At 40.3% G+C, this 24169-nt stretch overlaps 1 protein-coding gene across 2 annotated transcripts in view; it reads right to left on the reverse strand.

Moving 5' to 3' along the window:
• Window positions 1-562: 562 nt before the first annotated feature.
• Window positions 563-24169, reverse strand: part of LOC110945581 (synuclein-like) — a 40532-nt gene continuing 16925 nt past the window's right edge. For both annotated transcript variants that reach the window (XM_051959680.1, XM_051959681.1), the window contains 2 exons: window positions 23792-23848; window positions 563-956 (listed from right to left, as the gene is read on the reverse strand). In XM_051959680.1, coding sequence (XP_051815640.1) covers window positions 23792-23848 — 57 coding nt within the window. In that variant the 3' untranslated portion in view covers window positions 563-956. The remainder of the gene's footprint in view (window positions 957-23791; window positions 23849-24169) is intronic.

Genomic DNA, 24169 nt, shown 5'->3' on the forward strand with positions numbered 1-24169 from the left:
GCAGCTGAGTTCTGGAGTAATTGAAGATGGGAAATAGTTTTTTGGGAAGACCAGAGAGCAGGACATTACAGTAGTCCATTCTACTGGAAAGAAAAGCATGCATCAGAATCTCTGTATTTGCTCGAGAGAGAAAAACGGGCGGACTCTGGCTACGTTCTTTAAATGGTAAAAACCTGTTTTTGTTACTTGTTTAATGTGAGGAGTAAAATTGAGCTCAGAGTCAAAAGTAACGCCCAGATTTTTTACATAGTCAGCTGGTTTAAATGACAGCGAAAGCAATTTTGATAAAAGTTTCTCTCTCTTAGCTTTAGGACCGACAACTAAAACCTCAGTCTTGTCCTGGTTGAGTTGCAAGAAATTTCCTGCCATTCATGATTTGATGTCTGATACACAGTTAAAAAGAGCATCAATAGGCCCTGTGTCATCAGGAGACATGGCGATGTACAATTGAGTATCATCAGCATAGCTGTGAAAGCTGATACCATGTCTCCTGATGACCTTCCCAAGTGGCAGCATATATAAGTTGATTTGACAGTCAAGAAGAAGAAACAAAGCCTGCGGGTGGATTTCAAAGTTTTTATTTTACTTACAAAAGAAGAAATCAACTTAATCAGTGACACAGACAGGGAGAGATAGTGACAGCCGCAGTGTTCGTCACCGATTGGTCATTAGATTCTAGTACTTCAAGCGACATGCATTTAAACAGCTTCAGGTATCCGTCAGGCAGGTTCGCACCGGCCAGTCAGCTCAAGTTAATCGCGACTTGATTATCTTCATCGCCGGGGATTAAAACTGTGAGATGAGTGGAGGTGGTGTAACCACAGCAACGGGCGGGAGAGTGATGGTTAATGAGGTTAATTAGAGCAGATGGAGGATGTTTCAGGGTTGAGCGACGGCTAAAGTGTAAAGTTTCTTCTTCTCCGGTCCATTCTCAGAGATGACAGGAAGTTCGGAGTCTGAGAGAAGAAAATAAAAGAAGGGTTAGTGTAATGTTCTGCCTTCTGTTATTCAAGAAGTCATGCATGAACATTTGTGCTGCTAGCTTCTACGAGCTGCAAGCTATTTTATTTTAACAGATAACAACGTAGTCTCTGCCATAGATAAACTAGATGCCTCGCTGGCCAATGAGCGATGCGTCAGTGCGCCGCCATCTTGGAACGGGAGCAAGCGGGAGTAAACAAACCAGCGATAAGCGTGTTTGTCACACACCGATTGCCAAAAAGCTCAAAATGCCACAGTCTTGTGCAGCCTGGGGCTGCACAATACAACGCAACCCAAACACAAAGGCACAAGGAATCACATTCCACAAGTGAGTATGTCCTTTCCATTGAACTTTTCACAGATTTCACCACACTGTAAGAATTTTCACTGTAAAATTACAGTAAATTATTGGCTAATAATTGCATTACTTTCACAGCAAGTCGCTGTAAATATTTTCACAGCAATTTACTGTAATTAATTCACAGTAGTTTACTGAAAATTTTTCACAGTAATTTACAATAAAACAGCAACACTTTATTGTAAATTCACGGTTGCCATGCCCAAGGAATTACAGTAATACAGCAGTATTTAGCTGTGGACTTACTGTAAATTACTGTGAAATAAATACAGTAAATTGCTGTGAAAATATTTACAATGAATTACTGTAAAAGTTCAATTTAATTCATACTGTAAGATATTGTAAAATTCATTTGTTAATTGTGATTTTACTGCACCTACACAACCATGCTTTCATATGCTCAATAAAAGACGAAAACAGAAAAAAATGATAATTTGTTTTTTTTTTAACTTTTTAATGTAACTGCTTACAGTAAGTGCAAAGTGCAATTAAATTCAACAGGAACATGGCAGACATGCCTTTTTTTGGTCAAGCCAGTATGAAAAAAAATGTGAACAATAGAATACATGTTACATTTCACTGCATTATATTGAATAAAATAAACACCTACAGCATTATAAACAGTTTAACAGGGTTCTCAAAGTTTGAATGACTGAGGGCCAGTTTAGGGACCCAACATTAAATTGCGGGCCATCAAAAAAAAACCTCACATGTCACTTTGTTTTAGTAAGTCCATGGAAAAGTTAGTTCTTATATTACATAAAGTTTTGTTTAAAAAAGAGGCAAAATTGTGCCTAACTTTGTAAGAAATATGAAGACTAAGTTTTAGTGAAGAAGTCTGTGGGGAAGTTAGTCCTTATAAAAGGCTAAAATGTGCTATAGTAGCATCTAATTTTGTATTAAAATAATAATATAAAGACTACATTTTCTTATATATTTTTTTAAAACATTATTGTGATTGTTCTCAATTTTTTAAAGCACTTTTCATTTGTGCATGAAGGCATTGTGTATTACTGCACATCTTTTTTTGTGAAATAAATGTAATTTTTTTGGGACTGGACTATTTGAGAACCACTGCCTTGGCTCATCATGAGCTGCCAGAAAATGCCTCCAATGGCTCTCACTTTGAGAACCCAAACAATTTCAAAATAAAACAAGTAGGAGACGTAGGTTCCCTTGGCAAACATGCCTGCATATTCCGAACAAAATGTAAACATCTCAACAAACACTTTTAAAAACGATTCAATATAAAATGTGCAACAGCAAAAATGTGCAACAGTAAAACCACTCAAAGTCAGACAGGAGAAATAGATTCTGTTGGCTCTTATTTGTAATGTGGTGGTCTAAAGATGTCCTTTTGAGATGTTTTCATGCTGAAAAAGTTAACAAATATCAGCGTGGTTGTATCAGGTTGAAGACCATAACAGGTGTTTTCCAGTGTTTAAACAATAAAGTAATAAACATGTTGTCTGGATCAGGAATAGTGAAAATTGTTGTTTTTTGCTATTCAAATGTACATGAAATCAAAATGGCTGCCAAACGGAATCCAGGGGTCATGACAAACAAAAAGGGATACCCTTAAGTTATTAAAAGAAAAAAAATAATTCCGTCTACATTGCCTGCCACTCAAAGTCCACAAGTTTCCTCATCAGTGTGCTGACGTGTGGGTTGATGCCTCCACGCTTCCTCTTTGCCTTGGAGCCCGTTTCTGGGTTGATACTCAAGAAGCATCTGTAAATCAAATAATCAATAAAGCATTAATATCAGGTGATCTTTTACACACGTGGACAAAATTGTTGGTACCCCTCAGTTAAAGAAGGAAAAACCCACAATTCTCACTGAAATCACTTGAAACTCACAAAAGTAACAATAAATAAAAATTTATTGAAAATTAAATAATCAAAATCAGCCATTACTTTTGAATTGTTGATTAACATAATTATTTAAAAAAACAAACTAATGAAATAGGGCTGGACAAAAATGATGGTACCCATAACTTAATATTTTGTTGCACAACCTTTTGAGGCAATCACTGCAATTAAACGATTTCTGTATTTGTCAATGAGCGTTCTGCAGCTGTCAACAGGTATTTTGGCCCACTCCTCATGAGCAAACAGCTCCAGTTGTCTCAGGTTTGATGGGTGTCTTCTCCAAATGGCATGTTTCAGCTCCTTCCACATATGTTCAATGGGATTCAGATCTGGGCTCATAGAAGGCCACTTTAGAATAGTCCAACGCTTTTCTCTCAGCCATTCTTGGGTGTTTTTGGTTGTGTGTTTTGGATCGTTGTCCTGTTGGAAGACCCATGACCTGCGACTGAGACCAAGCTTTCGGACACCAGGCAGCACATTTCTCTCCAGAATGCCTTGATAGTCTTCAGATTTCATCGTACCTTGCACACTTTCAAGACACCCTGTGCCAGATGCAGCAAAGCAGCCCCAAAACATTACTGAGCCTCCTCCATGTTTCACCGTAGGGACAGTGTTCTTTTCTTCGTATGCTTGGTTTTTGAGTCTATGAACATAGAGTTGATGTGCCTTACCAAAAAGCTCCAGTTTGGTCTCATCTGTCCAAAGGACATTCTCCCAGAAGCTTTGTGGCTTGTCAACATGCATTTTTGCAAATTCCAGTCTCGCTTTTTTATGAGTTTTTTTTCAGCAGTGGTGTCCTCCTTGGTCGTCTCCCATGAAGTCCACTTTGGCTCAAACAACGACGAATGGTGCGATCTGACACTGATGTACCTTGGCCTTGGAGTTCACCTTTAATTTCTTTGGAGGTTGCTCTGGGCTCTTTGGATACAATTCCAACGATCCGTCTCTTCAATTTGTCATCAATTTTCCTCTTGCGGCCACGTCCAGGGAGGTTGGCTACTGTCCCGTGGGTCTTGAACTTCTGAATAATATGAGCCACTGTTGTCACAGGAACTTCAAGCTGTTTAGAGATGGTCTTATAGCCTTTACCTTTAAGATGTTTGTCTATCATTTTTTTTCGGATGTCCTGGGACAATTCTCTCCTTCGCTTTCTGTTGTCCATGTTCAGTGTGGTACACACCTTTTCACCAAACAGCAGGGTGACTACTTGTCTCCCTTTAAATAGGCAGACTGACTGATTATGAGTTTGGAAACACCAGTGATGTCAATTAAATGACACACCTGAGTTAATCATGTCACTCTGGTCAAATAGTTTTCAATCTTTTATAGAGGTACCATCATTTTTGTCCAGGCCTGTTTCTTTAGTTTGTTTTTTTAAATAATTATGTTAATCAACAATTCAAAAGTAATGGCTGTTTTTGATTATTTAATTTTCAATAAATTTTTATTTATTGTTACTTTTGTGAGTTTCAAGTGATTTCAGTGAGAATTGTGGGTTTTTCCTTCTTTAACTGAGGGGTACCAACAATTTTGTCCACGTGTGTATGTTTTATCAACCCTCTGGACTTTTTGTCCGTTGAGGGAAATTTTCCCTTATTTTTTGGCCATAACTTTCTCTGTATGACTTTTGGTTGGGATGGTTAATTTTATGTAACTTGTCAAAACTTGGTTTTTAATTTTTTTCAAAAAATGCATTAATTTATACCCTTAAAGGATCTATAATCTGGTGTTTATATCTGTTTTAGATGTTGAAAATGACCGAAAATGGCTGATTTTCAATATAAAAGTGATCGGAGACGAGAAATTTTTTATGTGGTATCAGACCCTTGGATATGTCAAAGATTGGTAACAAGACTGATTTTGATCCATAATTAGTTTTTTTGTAGTTTCAGTTTTTAAATAAAAAAAACACACTCATAGTTATACCCTTAGTAGATATTTTTGCCCCATAGTGTGCATTAGTGTGTGTATGTGTCAGATTCTCATGTTTGAGTGAAATTTCTCCTTAAGCAAGGGTGTGAACAGAGGAAGCCAATAAAATGTTAATTTTAAAATTAACATACCTCTGAATAAACTCCAAAGTGCATGAACTTTTCTCAGGGTACTGGAGATTAAGATTGTAGAAGCTGGCAAAAAGTGCAGCCAACCCGCTCACTACTTGTTCCTCAATGGACAGCATCCACGCCCTTGGCTTCATCAGGTCACCTGAAATGAACAGATATGTACTGTCATAAGGATGTGGAATGCTGAATGTTTCATTTAGATGATTAGCAACATTGAATGATGAAAGAAAAAATAATCAGAAAAGATCAGACTCATAAGAGATGGACATAAGATACAAAATTGAGCAAAAACATGCTCAAAACACCAGTCAGCAAGTTACAATATGTAAACTTATGTAATACATTTTTAATCATTTATAAAATATTCAGTTTTCACATATTCCCTACAAATATCAAGATAAAATCCAAATAACAGTACCTTGTACAATCAAGCAGGGGGTGCTTGGCAGCACCTGCGTCCTTTGCACATCAGCGGCAGTGGCACATGGCTGTAAAATAAGATAACTGTATCATACATCTGTTGCACCACAGTTTGTGCACGGTGCACAGTTGTCAGTTCACTGGCCACACTGATTTAGAGATTCATCAGTCGGAACATTATGTGTCATAATGACACAAAATAAGACTAACTTTGCCAAAAGTTGGAGGGCCCCCTTTGAATATTTGCCTACGGCCTTAGGGTACTTGGATTAAGAAATCAGACAAAAGGGGGTACTGAAGCCAAAAAAGGTTAAGAAACACTGCTCATATGTGTTATCAAAAATTACAGGGTGCACAAAGGTTAAATGCATGCAAGTCTTAAAGATACTAGTACTGATTACTAATGTAATCAAAACAGGCTTACTTATCTTTTTAACAACTTACATCAGTCTAAATAATAATAACAACAATATATGTTGCGGGTGGCTATGTAAAGAGGAAAATGGATCGATATTCTGCAGCAAAATCTCTTCAACTACAAAGAACCAGGAAAACCAATGCAAATCTAACTATATGAACTAGAGCATATGCAGCAGGTTAATGACCTAAGTTACAGTATCAACTTTTTATTCCATCATTTGGTGGCTTTAAAAAAAGTTGCTTCAAAGACAGACACCATGGTTACAAGCCGTTCATAGATATGTGAAATGGGCTTAAAATCACCTGACGTTATATTAGGTGCTGCGGTACAAAGAATTTTTTACGCAAGATGCAAGAGAAACGTCAGCTAGCGTGGGTGTTTGCACAGTGTCTCATATATAGTAATAATCAATCACTTAATTCTCGTGTTACGGTACCACTCACGCGTTAACACAGGGCGCTGCCATGTTGTCAAGAAAGGCGCGTTGATAGCCGTCTCTGATGTGTTAGTACACTACGACAAAGCGTGCTGGGACATGACGTGAAATCATTGCTTCAAGTACCGTAATATCATCAGCAGATGTGTTCTGGGAGACAATAATTGTGCTACAGTAAAGTGCCGTTGAAAATGACGGCAAAAAGAACAAGTTATTCTGTAATTTTGAGTTGTCTGAGAGAGTAAGGTTTAGACAAAATGTGGGTGCGTGTTATTTGAGTACAGCGTTTTCCTAAAAAAAAGAACAAGCATGAAAAAATGGGGCGCGTGTTATAATATATATGAGAAATCACGGCATCTACTACCACAGCCACAATCTCAAATCAAATGTGGAGCAAAGATTCACTCTACCGCGATGCAAAACGTCACTGGTTTATAGCTCACAGAAACAGTTAATCCACCCAACTAACCGTGGCAAGGTTAATCCTCGGTGTGGTTGCCGTTACTCGCAGCCTTCGATGAGATGGGCGTCACAAGGCGATTCACAGGAACAGCGTTGACTGTGTTGAAATAAAAAGCGTCAGAGAAAAGAGGAATTAACACTCGTTCAAAATGACAATATAGTGAAAGCAAAGGTGGAAAACGAGGGTAAACTACCTTGACAGAATATGTAGAACCAACTTCTTCTTGGTGGGATCAACCGTTAAAATCTTGAAAATCCGCGGCAGGTCCCACAATTCAGCGCGGTTCATGGATTTTGCTGTGTTTTTGCAGTGGATAGTCTTAATACAGTATTTTGCAGTGGAATAATGCAATAAAATGCTGTGAAATCCTGGTAATAATCAAAACAGCAAATATCACAGCAGTTTACTGTAGTGACACTGGTTTTATAGTAAATTTTGAAATTACAGTCTTATATTGTGAACATTAAAGTTAAATCCTGTAAAGTGATAGTACAGCAATTTACTGTGTAAAAGTACAGTTGAATATTGTGAAATCCTGGTAATTATTTACAGTGCAGATATTGTAGCAAAAACCCATGGTATGATACCAAGACGTTGTCAGTCTGTCACTTCTTGATGTGGCTATATCTTTGGAGAAGTGCACACAGAGATGGCAAATTGGGTTTCAGAAATAAACTCATACTGAACTTAGAAAAGGATATATTGTTTTTGATGAGCAGTTAATGAAATCAATATTATATCTAGCTTTTTTTCATGCACGCATGGAACACAAGTAAATTGAAGAATTTAGGCATCGTTGAAATGAGTATATGAGGTTGTTTTGCAGTCAACAGAAGCTTTATTCGAACTCAGGGCAGCAGCATTACACTGTGATCCACTTGGATAAGGTAAGTAGAGCATGCACATTGGTAAGTACGGCAAGTGACTTAGGACACATCTGACAGCGCATCTGAGATGCATTCATCTGAATGATCTACAGGCATGGTTCCAACTTTGTGCCAGCTTTGAAAATTCTTTAATAGTAAAGCACTGAAAATGAGAAAATAGAAAAACCCTCAAAATTTTTATTAACTTAATATTAACCTTCAACGTAATTTCAAGATAATTGTTCGAAGATGTTAGTCCCATATGGAAATACGGCACAAAAAAGGAATAATCAGTAGACTAAATAAATAAAACTTAGAAGTTGCTTATCATGGTGATCAGAGAAACCTGACATCACAACAGGTCAACACAACAAACAGTTGCAGGAAAAGGGTCCCTAAAACTTGTTGTGCTGATTGACACCATCTCTTTGGGAGTGTAATCAAAAGACGACCTTGTAAGCTTTCAAATGAGCCATACCATATCGAAATCTATGCATTACAAGGTAAGTTATGAGCGGAAAACTGTGTCTGTGTAATGGTCTCGCATATACCAGACGTTGGTTGTTTACAACTTCACTCCCACTCCAAGATGGCGGCACACTGACACATCGCCAGCCTATGCTGGACAGTGGCGCGAGGCATCTAGTATATCTATGGTCTCTGCTCAAAACAAAGCATTCTTGTTCGTCTGTTCACAACTCATAACACACTTAAAGCTATATTGCCAACTAGTGGATACTTGATAGTACTACTATCATTACAGTTAGGATATAAACAGTTGTGAAAAAGTTTAAACAATTTTAATCAGATGGAATGATGTAATTTGATGTATATAATATTAAACCAATTAGTTCAATGCTTGCAGACAACATTGTCTGAATGGAGACGCATTTTTATAACATTTTGTAGGAACAGCTTTTACCTGGAATGGAGTGTTTTCAATATTCCAGTGTTGCTACCTTCTTCAGTTGTTACTGCATCTATTTATGATCAATTTGCATCTTTTTATGTTATTTTGCATCTCTTTGTGGTCATTTTGCATTTTTATATGTTCATTTTGCATCTCTTTGTGGCCATTTTATGTCTTTTTGTGTTTGGTTTGCATCTATTTGTTGATATTTTGCATCTTTCTATATTTGTTTTGCATCTTTGTGGTCATTTTGCATGATTTTATGTTCGTTTGGCATCTCTTGGTGGTCATTTTGTGTCTTTTTTGTTTGTTTTGCATCAATTTCTTGTCATTTTGTGTCTGTTTATGTTCATTTGGCATCTATTTGTGGTAATTTTGCATCTTTTTAAGTTTGCTTTGCATCTCTTTGTGGTCATTTTGCATCTTTTTATGTTTATTTTGCTTTTCTTTGTTGTAATTTTATGTCAGTTTGCATCTCTTTGTGGTCATTTTGTATCTTTTTATGTCATTTAGTTTTATTTTGTTGTCATTTTGCATAATTTTATATTCATTTGGCATCTCTTTGTGGTCATTTTGTATCTTTTTTGTTCTTTTTTCATCTATTTGTAGTCATTTGGAGTCTTTTTATGTTCACTTTGCATCTCTTTGGGGTCATTTTGTATTTTTTATGTTATTTTGCTTTTCTTTGTGGTCATTTTGCATCATTTTATGTTCATATGGCATCTCTTTGTTGTGGCTTTGCATCACTTTGTGGTTATTTTGCATCTTTTTATGTTCATTTGGCATTTTTTGTGGTAATTTTGCATCTTTTAATGTTCGTTTTGCATCTCTTTGAGGTCATTTTGCTTTTGTTTGTCTTTGTGGTCATTTTATATCCGTTCACATCTATTTGTGACTATTTTGCATCTTTTTATGTTATTTAGTTTTACTTTGTTGTCATTTTGCATCATTTTATGTTCATTTGGCATTTCTTTGTAGTCATTTCATGTCTTTTTATGGTCATTTTCCTTCTTTTTGTGGTCATTTTGTACCTTTCTATATTCATTTTGCATCTATTTGTGGCCATTTTGCATGATTTTATGTTCATTTGGCATCTCTTTGTGGTCATTTTGTATCTTTTTATGTCATTTAGTTTTATTTTGTTGTCTTGTTGCATCATTTTATATTCATTTGGCATCTCTTTGTAGTCATTTTGTGTCTTTTTGTGGTCATTTTGCTTCTTTTTGTGGTCATTTTGCTTCTTTTTGTGGTCATTTTGTGTCTTTCTATATTTGTTTTGCATCTATTTGTGGCCATTTTGCATGATTTTATGTTCATTTGGCATCTCTTTGTGGTCATTTTGTATCTTTTTTGTTCTTTTTTCATCTATTTGTAGTCATTTTGAGTCTTTTTATATTCGCTTTGCATCTCTTTGGGGTCATTTTCACTCCTTTCTTCAGGAAACACTGAAAGAGCTTGTCCCCATTGCAACTTCTAAGCTTAGACACATCGTTTACTGACAGCAACAGCGTGGAATCGTTTTCTTTCATCTTTACATGAATTTTCGGACTTTTCGCCAGAGTCTTCATCATATCAAGAAACCGCTTCTTAGATAAATACTTCCTGTACCGCTGGAATAATTACAAAATAAAATACCGTACCATTAAAAAATACACCTTCAAAATAAAGGCTTGGAGGAAATCATTATTTTCAAACTAGCAAAACAAAGGCTTGCCAAAATTGATGATCAACAGACCTTTATAAGGGTAATTTACATGTTATTTGGTATAAATACATAACATGCACATGCATAACGCATGCCTGTGCTCAATACAAGGCCATTTTTTAATTTAATATTTCATCCATCGCAAATGATACGTCAACTGAGCAGCCGTGGTGGAGTACTGCACTCTCTGAGTGCTTTTCTTGTTATGTTGTGTCAACTGCTGCACAATAAAATGTGAACTGAAAACATTATAGTTTCTGCATTTATTGTTCAAGTATTTATCAGTAATACAGTGAAAATGAGAGGAAATGTGAATATTTACTTTGCAAATCGATTTTGGTGTGCGCCCCTAAAATTTCTGCTTGTGCTCCTAAAATTTTAAGCTAGGGGCCACTGTGCTCTTAGGAAAAAAGTTAGTCTGGAGCCCTGCTGTGTTTATTTTGCTTCTCTTTGTGGTCGTTTTGTGTCTTTTTTCTGTTCATTTGGCATCTCTTTGTGGTAATTTTGCGTCTTTTTATGTTCTTTTTGCATCTTTTTATGGTCATTTTGAGTATTTTTTATATTCATTTTGCATCTATTAGTAGTTACTCTGCTGCACTTTGTAGTCATTTTACGTGTCTTTACATTGTTTTTTTCTATCTTTGTAGTTATTTTGTATATCTTTGGAGTGCAGGGACGTGCACATGATTTCAGAGGGGCAGGGGCTCAAAGTTAGAAAAGGGCACAATGTGCGCAATTTTTTTCCTTCGGTCCTTAATGAAATGAATTTATAATTTATAATGAAATTATAATATTACAAATTATAATATAATACAATGTATAACATTAAATTATAACATTATAAATTAGAATTTGGAAAATTAAGTACTGATACTAAAGAAGACTAACTAAGCCCTATGTGAAAGTGGTATGCAATTGCCAGTTCTTTTGTGTCAACGAATTATGATCACCATTAGTTTACTCACATTATAGGCTTAAGAGACGTGCAAAGCAACAACACACTGGTTGATTATTAGGCTGTTTATTGAAGATGAACTCTTTAATAAGAACTGAATATGACACTAAGCAGTAAAACATAAACTTATTTGCCTAATTGGGAAAAATGTAGATATGAAAATCAGTCCTTCCTCCAGGTGCCAAACATTCCAGGGGCCTTAGAGCAGTAGCCGTATGGGGGCCATGTCCCTGTAGATATTAATCACCTCATTGTGATTTATGGGTATGTCTTTTTCAATGGAGAGAAGAAGGAGATCAGAGAGCCTCTCTTCTTTGCATAAGCTTCGGAGTGAATTTTTGACCAGCTTTAGCTTGGAGAAAGACCTCTCTACTGTTGCAGTGGTCACTGGAATCGTGGCATATATTCTCATCATTTCTTCCAGTGTTGGGAAGATGTCATGTCCACTGTTGTCTCTCAGAGTTGTTAGGATTCCCTTCAGTGTGTGAGCGTCTTGGAAAGACACATGGAAAACTCTGAGCTCTGTCTTCAGCTTCACTTCCTCTCCTTGAACAGTTTTGAAAACTGTTCTTCTGTTCTGTGGCTGGATAAGGTATTCATCACTCCCTCAACAATACGGTATGCCGTGGACAGATCAATACCCTGGTTCTGCAGAGCATCAGAGGCAAGTGCAGTGACATCAAAAATTGGGGTGGCTATTGCAAGGCATAGCAAGAACTCAAAATCAATGGCATTAAGATACATTCTTGCATCACCAGCAGCAGTATCTGGAGGCTCTTGGGCTGTGATGTCAGACAGGACCTTTACCACAGCATCCATTACCTTGTTAAGGGCCTTCAATGCTCTCTCTCTCTACATGCCCAGCGTGTGTCGGATAGCTTCTGTAAATGAATGGCACGTTCTCCAGGGTGGAGCTCCTCTTGACATGTTGTAAATGCAGTGTGCCTTTTTGGAGATGCTGTGAAGAACACATAGAGCTTCTCCACAAGGCTAAAGAACGTGATGAAGTGCAGGCTTGATTTGGCACTTTCGACGAGGACGAGGTTGAGGCAGTGGGCATGGCAATGAACATACAGAGCCTTGGCACTGAGCTGCAGGATTGTTGATTGCAGCCCCTTGTACTGCCCGCTCATGTTCGCAGCACCATCATAGCCTTGACCAAGCATGTGTTCTATGTCAAAGTCATTCATCTTTAACAGCTCCAGGACTGTTTTCTCCATTTCCTCCCCTGTGGTAGATGACACATTGCAGACCTGAAGAAAACGCTCTTTGACAGCCATTTCCCACACATACCGTACCACAAAGGACACCTGTTCGCAGTGTGGCACATCTGTTGTCTCATCCACAAGTATGGAGTAGATTTTGGCCTCCTCCATTTCTTGTCTTATCTGTCTTCTGGTGAATGTGGCCAGGGCTTTTATGATATCATTTTGTGTTCTGTTTGACAGTAATGAAACCCAGCTCCTCTTCTTGTTATTAGGGTCCTAGGCACCGCTGGTGCCTTGGACAGTCGGTGCCCTTGCACCGCCTGTCCTCGGCACCCTCGGTGCTATTGAAACCCTAGGGTTTATTAGGGTCCGAGCACCGAGGATGCGAAGAACAGGCGGTGCAAGGGCACTGACTGTCCAAGGCACCAGCGGTGCCAAGGACCCTATTGAAATCCTAGGGTTTATTAGGGTCCGAGCACCGAGGGTGCGAAGGACAGGCGGTGCAAGGGCACCGACTGTCCAAGGCACCAGCGGTGCCTAGGACCCTATTGAAACCCTAGGGTTTATTAGGGTCAGAGCACCGAGGGTGCGAAGGACAGGCGGCGCAAGGGCACCGACTGTCCAAGGCACAAGCGGTGCCTAGGACCCTATTGAAACCCTAGGGTTTATTATTATTATTAGGGTCCGAGCACCGAGGGTGCGAAGGACAGGCGGTGCAAGGGCACCGACTGTCCAAGGCACCAGCGGTGCCAAGGACCCTATTGAAACCCTAGGGTTTATTAGGGTCCGAGCACCGAGGATGCGAAGAACAGGCGGTGCAAGGGCACCGACTGTCCAAGGCACCAGCGGTGCCAAGGACCCTATTGAAACCCTAGGGTTTATCCGAGCACCGAGGGTGCGAAGGACAGGCAGTGCAAGGGCACCGACTGTCCAAGGCACCAGCGGTGCCTAGGACCCTATTGAAACCCTAGGGTTTATTATTATTAGGGTCCGAGCACCGAGGGTGCGAAGGACAGGCGGTGCAAGGGCACCGACTGTCCAAGGCACCAGCGGTGCCTAGGACCCTATTGAAACCCTAGGGTTTATTAGGGTCAGAGCACCGAGGGTGCGAAGGACAGGCGGCGCAAGGGCACCGACTGTCCAAGGCACAAGCGGTGCCTAGGACCCTATTGAAACCCTAGGGTTTATTATTATTATTAGGGTCCGAGCACCGAGGGTGCGAAGGACAGGCGGTGCAAGGGCACCGACTGTCCAAGGCACCAGCGGTGCCTCGGACCCTATTGAAACCCGAGGGTTTTTTTTTTTTTTTTCTCCCGTCAAGTAAATTGGCTTTTTGGCGGCCTTATCATACTCCAAAACGCGTGAAAATTGGCATGCACATCAAGACTGGCGAAAAATGTGATATTTTATGGGAGTTGCGCATGTGCGTGGCAAAATGGCTCTATAGCGCCACCTGCAAACTTGAAAAAGTACTCATTAGGCCAACTGCCACAATGTTTCATGTACAGCTACAATATTTGGTGGGCATATGCAGAACATCAGGACACACCAAAAAGTCAATTACAGCCACGCCCTAAACCCAACAGGAAGTCGGCCATCTTGAATTTGCTGTAAATTTGTCAAAATTAATTTCTCCCGGCAAATGAATTGCCTTTTTGGGGGCCTTATCATCAACCAAAACGCGTGAAATTTGGCGTGCACATCAGGACTTGGGAAAAATATGATATTTTAAGGGAGTTGCACGTGTGTGGCAAAATGGCTCTATAGCGCCACCTACAAAATTGAAAAAGTGGTCATTAGGCCAACTTCCACAATGTTTTATTTACAGCTACAATATTTGGTGGGCATATGCACCACATCAGGACACACCAAAAAGTCAATCACAGCCACACCCTAAACCCAACAGGAAGTTGGCCATCTTGAATTTGCTGTACATTTGTCAAAATTTATAGCTCCTAGTGGATAAGTCTGAGAGAACTGAAATTTGGCCAGTACATGCACCAGACCTTTCTTATGAAAAGTTATCAAAAACTCAACCAGAAGCCAAAAGGTGTGGCCATGGCGGAGCCTTAAAAAACTAATCCTTCGCCATGAAACAGGAATTGGTGTCTAATTCTTCTCAACATGCTCCAATCTGCCTGAAACTTTACATGTATGATGACAGTCCTGTCCTGATGTCATCCACATAGGGATATTCATTGACAGTCATAGCGCCACCTTGTGGTTTCAGGAAATAGACATCTTTTACACTTTCATGCCCTATTGTTACCCGGTTGATCATATTCACTTCAAATGCAGTGACAACAGCCTGAACACATTGATGATGCATCCCAGTGAAAATGGTGACCAAACCAATTTCGATGTTTCGCCATGAAAATTTAACGATTCATATCTCAGCTGAACAACATCCTATCTGCCTCAGACTTCACATGCTGGATACCAGGTCCAGTCTGAACACATCCACACTCATAAATTTTGAAAAAGTCATAGCGCCACCTGTTGGTAATAGTAAGTTTAAGGCCTTATATTTTCAGGTACAATGGCCCCAAACTTGGTGATATCATGCTGGAAATTGGTCAGTCGAGTCTTCACCTCTTGACAATCACACACTGTGAAGGGTGTGACATTTCATGCAACGCTGTTGCCGTAGCAACCAAATATCGCCATGAAAAACAAAGCCCTTTCTGACAGGTTAGGAATACTCCAATGCTCACAAAAATTACCACACACATCACCATGGACCCAAGGAACAACACTGTATGCATCTCGGCACTGCACATGCTATAGCGCCCCCTACAGTATTTTTAACAAACAGCCCCCCCAGCACGTTTCACCTACATCCATGAAATTTGGGAGGCTTATAGAGCACATCAGGACGCACAAAAAAGCCTCTTGGAGCCATGCCCTAAATCCAACAGGAAGTTGGCCATCTTGGATTGATTGTGAGATTTTTGATGATTTTTCTCTTTTTTGAGAGTGAATACCTCCTCGGGGATAATTCCAGGAGACCTGAAATTTTGTCAGTCCACACAGCAGGACTTGGTGATGAAAAGTTATCAAAAGTTCAACCAGAAGCCAAATGGTGTGGCCATGGCGACCATCACAGTTTTGATGCTTCGCCATGAAACAACAGCTGCTTTATAACTATCCTCTGAATGCACCAATCTGCCTCAAACTTTACATGTGTAATCACACTGCAATCCTGATCAATTCCATAGGCCAACATACCCTTTCAGTCATGGCGCCACCTGTTGGATGGACAGGAAATGCTTTATAAGTAGCCTGTACGTTTTCCAATCAGCCTGAAACTTTACATGACTGATCAGAGTCCAACCCTGATCACATCCACTGCTTGAAATACATTCTCAGTCGCAGCGCCACCTGGTGGATAGACAGGAAATGCTCTATAACTGCTCTGAACATGCTACAGTCTGGCTGAAATTTTACATGTATGATTGGACTCTGGTCCAGATGCGATTCAGAGGCCGACATACACTCTCAGTCACAGCGCCACCTGGTGGACGTGCGTGGATTCACCGACCAGCGTGGATGCGAGGACCCGTCCATCGCTGCTTGCAGCTTTAATTAGGGTCCGAGCACCGAGGGTGCCGAGGACAGGCGGTGCAAGGGCACCGACTGTCCAAGGCACCAGCGGTGCCAAGGACCCTATTGAAACCCTAGGGTTTATTATTATTATTAGGGTCCGAGCACCGAGGGTGCCGAGGACAGGCGGTGCAAGGGCACCGACTGTCCAAGGCACCAGCGGTGCCAAGGACCCTATTGAAACCCTAGGGTTTATTATTATTATTTTTTTTTTTCTCCCGTCAAGTAAATTGGCTTTTTGGCGGCCTTATCATACTCCAAAACGCGTGAAATTTGGCGTGCACATCAGGACTGGCGAAAAATTTGATATTTTATGGGAGTTGCGCATGTGTGTGGCAAAATGGCTCTATAGCGCCACCTGCAAAGTTGAAAAAGTAGTCATTAGGCCAACTGCCACAATGTTTCATGTACAGCTACAATATTTGGTGGGCATATGCAGAACATCAGGACACACCAAAAGTCAATTACATCCACGCCCTAAACCCAACAGGAAGTCGGCCATCTTCAATTTGCTGTAAATTTTTCAAACTTAATCGCTCCTCGGGAAATGAATTGCCTTTTTGGCGGCCTTATCATATTCCAAAACGCGTGAAATTTGGCGTGCACATCAGGACTGGCGAAAAATTTGATATTTAATGGTAGTTGCGCATGTGTGTGGCAAAATGGCTCTATAGCGCCACCTGTAAAATTGAAAAGTGGTCATTAGGCTAACTTCCACAATGTTTCATTTACAGCTACAATATTTGGTGGGCATATGCACCACATCAGGACACACCAAAAAGTCAATCACAGCCACACCCTAAACCCAACAGGAAGTCGGCCATCTTGAATTTGCTGTAAATTTGTCAAAATTAATTTCTCCCGGCAAATGAATTGCCTTTTTGGGGGCCTTATCATGAACCAAAACGCGTGAAATTTGGCGTGCACATCAGGACTGGCGAAAAATTTGATATTTTATGGGAGTTGCGCATATGTGTGGAAAAATGGCTCTATAGCGCCACCTGCAAAATTGAAAAAGTGGTCATTAGGCCAACTTCCACAATGTTTTATTTACAGCTACAATATTTGGTGGGCATATGCACCACATCAGGACACACCAAAAAGTCAATCACAGCCACACCCTAAACCCAACAGGAAGTCGGCCATCTTGAATTTGCTGTACATTTGTCAAAATTTATAGCTCCTAGTGGATAAGTCTGAGAGAACTGAAATTTGGCCAGTACATGCACCAGACCTTTCTGATGAAAAGTTATCAAAAGCTCGACCAGAAGCCAAAAGGTGTGGCCATGGCGGAGCCTCAAACAACTGATCCTTCGCCATGAAACAGGAATTGGTGTCTAATTCTTCTCAACATGCTCCAATCTGCCTGAAACTTTACATGTATGATGACAGTCCTGTCCTGATGTCATCCACATAGGGATATTCATTGACAGTCATAGCGCCACCTTGTGGTTTCAGGAAATAGACATCTTTTACACTTTCATGCCCTATTGTTACCCGGTTGATCATATTCACTTCAAATGCAGTGACAACAGCCTAAACACATTGATGATGCATCCCAGTGAAAATGGTGACTTGTCATCAAAGGGCGTGTCTGTGGCGGCCAAACCAATTTCGATGTTTCGCCATGAAAATTTAACGATTCATATCTCAGCTGAACAACATCCTATCTGCCTCAGACTTCACATGCTGGATACCAAGTCCAGTCTGAACACATCCACACTCATAAATTTTGAAAAAGTCATAGCGCCACCTGTTGGTAATAGTAAGTTTAAGGCCTTATATTTTCAGGTACAATGGCCCCAAACTTGGTGATATCATGCTGGAAATTGGTCAGTCGAGTCTTCACCTCTTGACAATCACACACTGTGAAGGGTGTGACATTTCATGCAACGCTGTTGCCGTAGCAACCAAATATCGCCATGAAAAACAAAGCCCTTTCTGACAGGTTAGGAATACTCCAATGCTCACAAAAATTACCACACACATCACCATGGACCCAAGGAACAACACTGTATGCATCTCGGCACTGCACATGCTATAGCGCCCCCTACAGTATTTTTAACAAACAGCCCCCCCAGCACGTTTCACCTACATCCATGAAATTTGGGAGGCTTATAGAGCACATCAGGACGCACAAAAAAGCCTCTTGGAGCCATGCCCTAAACACAACAGGAAGTCGGCCATCTTGGATTAATTGTGAGATTTTTGATGATTTTTCTCATTTTTGAGAGTGACTACCTCCTAGGGAATAACTCCAGGAGACCTGAAATTTTGTCAGTCCACACAGCAGGACTTGGTTTGGAAAAGTTATCAAAAGTTTAACCAGAAGTCAAATGGCGTGGCCATGGCGACCATCAGAATTTTGATGGTTCGCCATGAAACATCAGCTGCTGTATAACTATCCTCTGCATGCTCCGATCTGCCTCAAACTTAACATGTGTAATAGCACTCCAATCTTGATCATGTCCATAGGCCAACATACACTCTCAGTCATGGCGCCACCTGTTGGATGGACAGGAAATGCTTTACAAGTTGCCTGTACATGTTCCAATCACTCTGAAACTTTACATGACTGATCAGAGTCCAACCCTCATCACATCCACCGTTTGAAATACACTCTCGGTCGCAGCGCCACCTGGTGGATGGACAGGAAATGCTCTATAACTGCTCTGAACATGCTCCAATCTGGCTGAAATGTTACATGTGTGATCAGACTCTGGTCCAGATGCCATTCAGAGGCTGACATACACTCTCAGTCACAGCACCACCTGGTGGACGTGCGTGGATTCGCCGACCAGCATGGATGCGAGGACCCGTCCATCGCTGCTTGCAGCTTTAATTAACTTTGTTTTTCTTTCACCATGTCTAAATGTAGCTTCACCACACTATCATATTGGCCAACCATCTTGACAAGTTCAAGGCAGTTTCCCTGTTTTGAGCTTGTAGAAGACTCATCATCACCCCTGAGTGCTTTTCCCTGCCGTGCAAGATATAAAATGATGTCAATCAACCTGGTCAAAATTTCCCTGTTTCTTTGTTTCTCTTGCTCTCTCATTGCCTTGCCTTGACTGTCTGATACATCAGGAGCTGCTTGTAATGCACTCTTTTTGAAGGTGTTCCATCGCACCATGCTTGTTAGGTGGACCTCTGAGTTTGCATGCTCTTGTATTTTTTCAAGTCCTTTTTTCCAGTTATTTAATCCAGCCACTCTCCAAACAGACTTGCTGTATTTTTCTTCATTCAGAAAAAGACGACAGCTGAAGCAGTGCATACCGTCCTTTCCAGGTGAGTATTCCAACCAGGGCCTTGTGTTGTACCAGTTTATTTGAAATGATCGACCATCTGCATTTTTGGGACATCTAAGTACAGGTTGACATGGTCCTCTATCAACACACATTTTGACATAGCTGGCATTACATTTTAGATCAAAGGTTTGTTGGTGAGCGGGATCTGTAGGATCCTTTAAGAGTGCAATATTGGATAAGACCTCTTCTCCTACATTACTTGTAGCTCCTTCAACTTCAACATACTCATCTGTGGCTTCCTCAGCAGTACTATCATCTCCTTCTCTTTGTGTCAACTCTTCTTCACCAACATTTACTGGGATTTCTGTAGCTTCCTGTGTGTCATGGGCTGCATCTAAAGCCTCCTCTCTCTCTGGTGCTTCTACAACCTCCTCCACTCTCTCTGGTACTTCTACATCCTCCTCCTCTCTCTCTGGTGCTTCTACATCCTCCTCCTCTCTCTCTGGTGCTTCTACATCCTCCTCCTCTCTCTCTGGTCTTGCTGCTGAGGTCTCTGCCTCTTTCTCAGGTCTTTCTGAGGTCTGCGTTCTCTCAGGAAAGCTGGTGCAAGCAATTGGTTTTAGCCATGCATTAAGAGGTCTGCTACCCTTAGCTGCTTCCTGGTGTTCCTTCTCCTTCCTTTTCTGTATTCTTTCTTTTTTTTTTGGCATTGTGCTGCAGGCATAATTAAGATGGATAAAGATTAAATACAGATGGTGATATGTCAAAAACATTTTCAATTAAGATCGGAAGATCATGACTGTTTTTTCAAAATAAAATAAAATTTTTTAAAATAATTTATTATACATATTTAAAATAAAAGTATTTTAATAAAATTTAGTAAATCACAGGTGACACTATGGTGGTGGGTTGAGAGGCCCCTCAAAACTAATTGTGCTTAGGGCCCCATAAAAGCTTGGGCCGGTGTTCAAGATTAACTGGTGATCTGATCAACTGGTGATTCTCGCGTTTCTGAGACAGATGTTTCGTAGGCGTGGCTACATGAAATTACATAGTGTAGTTGACAAACTACAAATCCCTATTATACACCTTACCCTTTACCATGAAGGTTTCAACTCTTCTTCTGATCACATATTTTTGTTTTGCAGTGATGCCTTCAGGGTAACTGTTGTTAATTTTCAGGTCAAGGACCTCTTGTGCCATTTTGAGGTCCATTTTTTTAAGAGCGATTTCCTTGTATTGCCCTTTCTTACCACAACTCCTAACTAATGTAAACTAACCTAAATCCTATGCTTACCTATCTACTAACTTATCTACATTCAGACTTGACTATGAAACTACCTTCACACTTACCTATAGATGCCACAAACGCTTAACAGATACACAGACACAGACAGACAAATTACAGAACAGACATACAAAACAGTTACAATCACAAAAAGACAATAACACCAGACGCACCTTACCTCAGACACTCTCACTTTCAAACAGCCACTCACTCTGTCACAATCAAACTGCAATCACACTATCAACCACTCTACAACTACTATAACTCGCTTGATGAAATGCCTGCTTTGTCTAAACTTTCTCTTCACTAAACCCACAAGGTTATAATGGGTTAACCAACCTTATACATAGAGAGAGAGCTGTACTCCCCTAATCTCTCCACCTGTGTGCCCACATGTGTAGCCAAATGTGGCCACACAGGTGTGCCTGTGCCCAGTTTGAGGTGTGTCCACCTGTGTGCCCAGTTTGAGGTGTGCCCACCTGTGTGCCCAGTTTGAGCAAATTGGTTAATTGTGTGCAAGTGCCACTTGAGCACCTTTCTAATTAAATAATTTGAATTTTTTTGATAGTGTCAAATTTTGTTGTGATAAGTATTTACCTCTGTAGGGTTCCATACATGTAGCTACATAAGAATATGTACCTGTGAGAGATATGTTTTGCTTTTATGTGTGATACAATTGTTAATTTTGTTTGTATGTTTTTAATGTCTGGACTTCTGCTTTGTATATTTCTACAGTTGTACAGTTTCATTTAGCAGTTGCTTTTATCCAAAGTGACATACATCTGAGAATACATACAACACATGCAAGGATCTAGTCAGGAGAAAACAACCTGGATAAATGCCAATAAAAAAGTTAAAATGTTTAAATAGGACCTTGGTGTCGGTGTCTGCAGAAAGTAATCACCAGTTAATCTTGAACATCGGCCCTAGGCTGTTGACTGTGCTGATCAGTGCCTTCAGATGGCTGGATGGGAGCTCGGCATTGGGGGGTTCGGGGTGGCGGGGCAGGAGTAGGAGGTGGATGAAGAGGAGGAGGAAGAAGAGGAGATTTATCCAACTATCTCCTCCAAAATAACCTGTAAGCATTATGCGCATCCTCTTCTGCCCCTCTTCCTCCTGCTGCTCATCTTCCTCCTCCGCACACATGCTATATACGTTCTGTCTCCGCGCACATGCTATATATGTTCTGTCTCGCACACGCTCAATATTTCCTCTCGTGGGCTCTTGTGGTGTTCTCGCGCGCGAACAGTTTATTTGCGCCCGCGCTCAATTTATTTATCTATGCGTGCTTGTGATTGTGCATGCGAGAGAGCATCTCTATGCGTATGAACAACATTAGGGGCCATGTTATTATTAGCGGAGACATCTCAACTTCTTTCCCCGGGTGACTCACGCGCCCCCTGCTGGGACACCTCCGCGTCTCCCCAGGGAGGTGGCACGCCTCACACTTTGAGAAACACTGGCTTAGCGTGTCGAATGGTCGGCTAAGATCTTTACTCACAGGTTAATATTGTGCAGTCGCATCTTACTCACTCTTATGGGTCAGTGCCACTTTCTCTCTCTCTCTCTGACCAGGTCAGTCACAAACCAGGACGTGCTCTCTCTGTCTCTCGCAGCCTCTGTGGCTGAGCTGTGCTAACCTGCACGTCACAGGTAGGAGGGCTGGCAGAGGCTCAAGACACAGAGGCGACAGGCTCAACGCGGCACAACCCCGAATTACAAGAAAATACCGAGGGGGACAGTTTTTTTTTTTGTGCAGTTGTATTAATGCAGTGCGCATTTTTATACATATATTTTTTAAAAAGGGCAAAAGAGGGCACTTTTCAATACGAGGCAAAAAGGGCAGGGGCTGAAGCCCCCCTTTAGGTCTATGTGTGCACATGCATGTTGGAGTGCATGTATTCGCGGTCATTTTTAGTCTATTTGTTAATCGTTTTGCATATTTGAGTAGCTAATTTGCATGTCTTTGCAAAGGATTTGGCATCTCTTTGCATTTGTTTTGCATCTGTTTTTAGTCACTTTGCATCTCTTAATATTCATTGTGCATCCTTTTGTGATTGTTGTGCATGTCTTTGTAGTGACTTTACATCTCCGTGTGGACATGTGTCCCTTTTTTAGTCATTTTACATCTCTGTAGTTTTTTCTTTTCGCCTTATAGTTATTTCACATGTCTTTGCAGTAGGTTTTAATAATTTTGCATATTTATTAATTAATTTGCATATCTTTGTGACTGATTTATGTATGCATGTAGTGAATTGGTGTCTCTCTGTGTTTGTTTCGCATGACTGTGTAGTAACTTCTTTATATTCATTTTGCATCTATATTCAGTTGTTTTGTGTCTCTTTAGAGTGACTTTCCATCTTTTTGTGGTTATTTTGTTTAACCTTTAGTCATTTTACATGTCTTTTAGGTAGACTGATGTATCTTTATAGTCAATTTGTATATCTTTGGAGTAGCTGTGCATCTCTTTGTTCTAATTTGCATCTCTTTCTGACCATTTTACGCATCTTTGTCGATGTTTGTTTTTCTTTGTAGTCACTTTGCATGTTTTCATAGTTAATAGGCATATCTTTGCAACTGATTTCAACATAAAGTATGTATATTTAATTTTTAAACCACTTCACAGTTTTCTGAGCACAAGTTATTCTCGTGGTTCTTTAAATGTTTTAAAGTGTAACTGTGCTACAATGTGTATCTTCAGTTCAGTTTAAAGCTCACTGTATAGCTAAAAGAATGTGCTTGGGCAGTTGAAAGGTTGTATACATCTGTGACACAGCATTTACAGGAGATAGTTAAAATTAAAAGGATAATTACACTGACTTTTTGTAATCAGTGAGAACAAAGCTACTTTTTCATATAATACATCATCCTGCTGCCCCAAATATTGTCCAGAGTGCCAATGAGTATTAATCTGCAGTTGAAAATAGCCCTCCTCACCCACCCCCCAAAAATGCAGCAATTATATGTTCAGTTTTCTGTAGTTTTTCGTACTTACCTACTGTGCAACATGTTCAGTTTGTTCTCCTCCTGCATTTGTTTTTGGGAGGTCATTCTGCAGAGGAGATGGAAGAAAAGTCATGATTTCTGTACAAATCCATCCTTATAGAAAGCTGTGTTTCTCCCAAAACAAATGTGCAGCTAATAGCATGAAAAATGCCTTCACTCTATTCAAGTGTTCTAGTACCAGAACTACATAGATTTTTACACCCTCCGGCCATGAGTTTCATCTTATGAGTACATTAGGGTGCATTCACACTTTCTCCTGGCAGCAGTTATATATAAATTATTAAACCTAAATTATATGGATAAAGTCACTACCAGATTGGGAGGCTTTTAAACTTACCAAGGGATTTGCTTTGATCTAAACAAAAAT

The sequence above is a fragment of the Acanthochromis polyacanthus genome, chromosome 15 (genome assembly GCF_021347895.1).
Source record: "Acanthochromis polyacanthus isolate Apoly-LR-REF ecotype Palm Island chromosome 15, KAUST_Apoly_ChrSc, whole genome shotgun sequence".
Classification (NCBI taxonomy): Eukaryota; Metazoa; Chordata; class Actinopteri; family Pomacentridae; genus Acanthochromis; species Acanthochromis polyacanthus.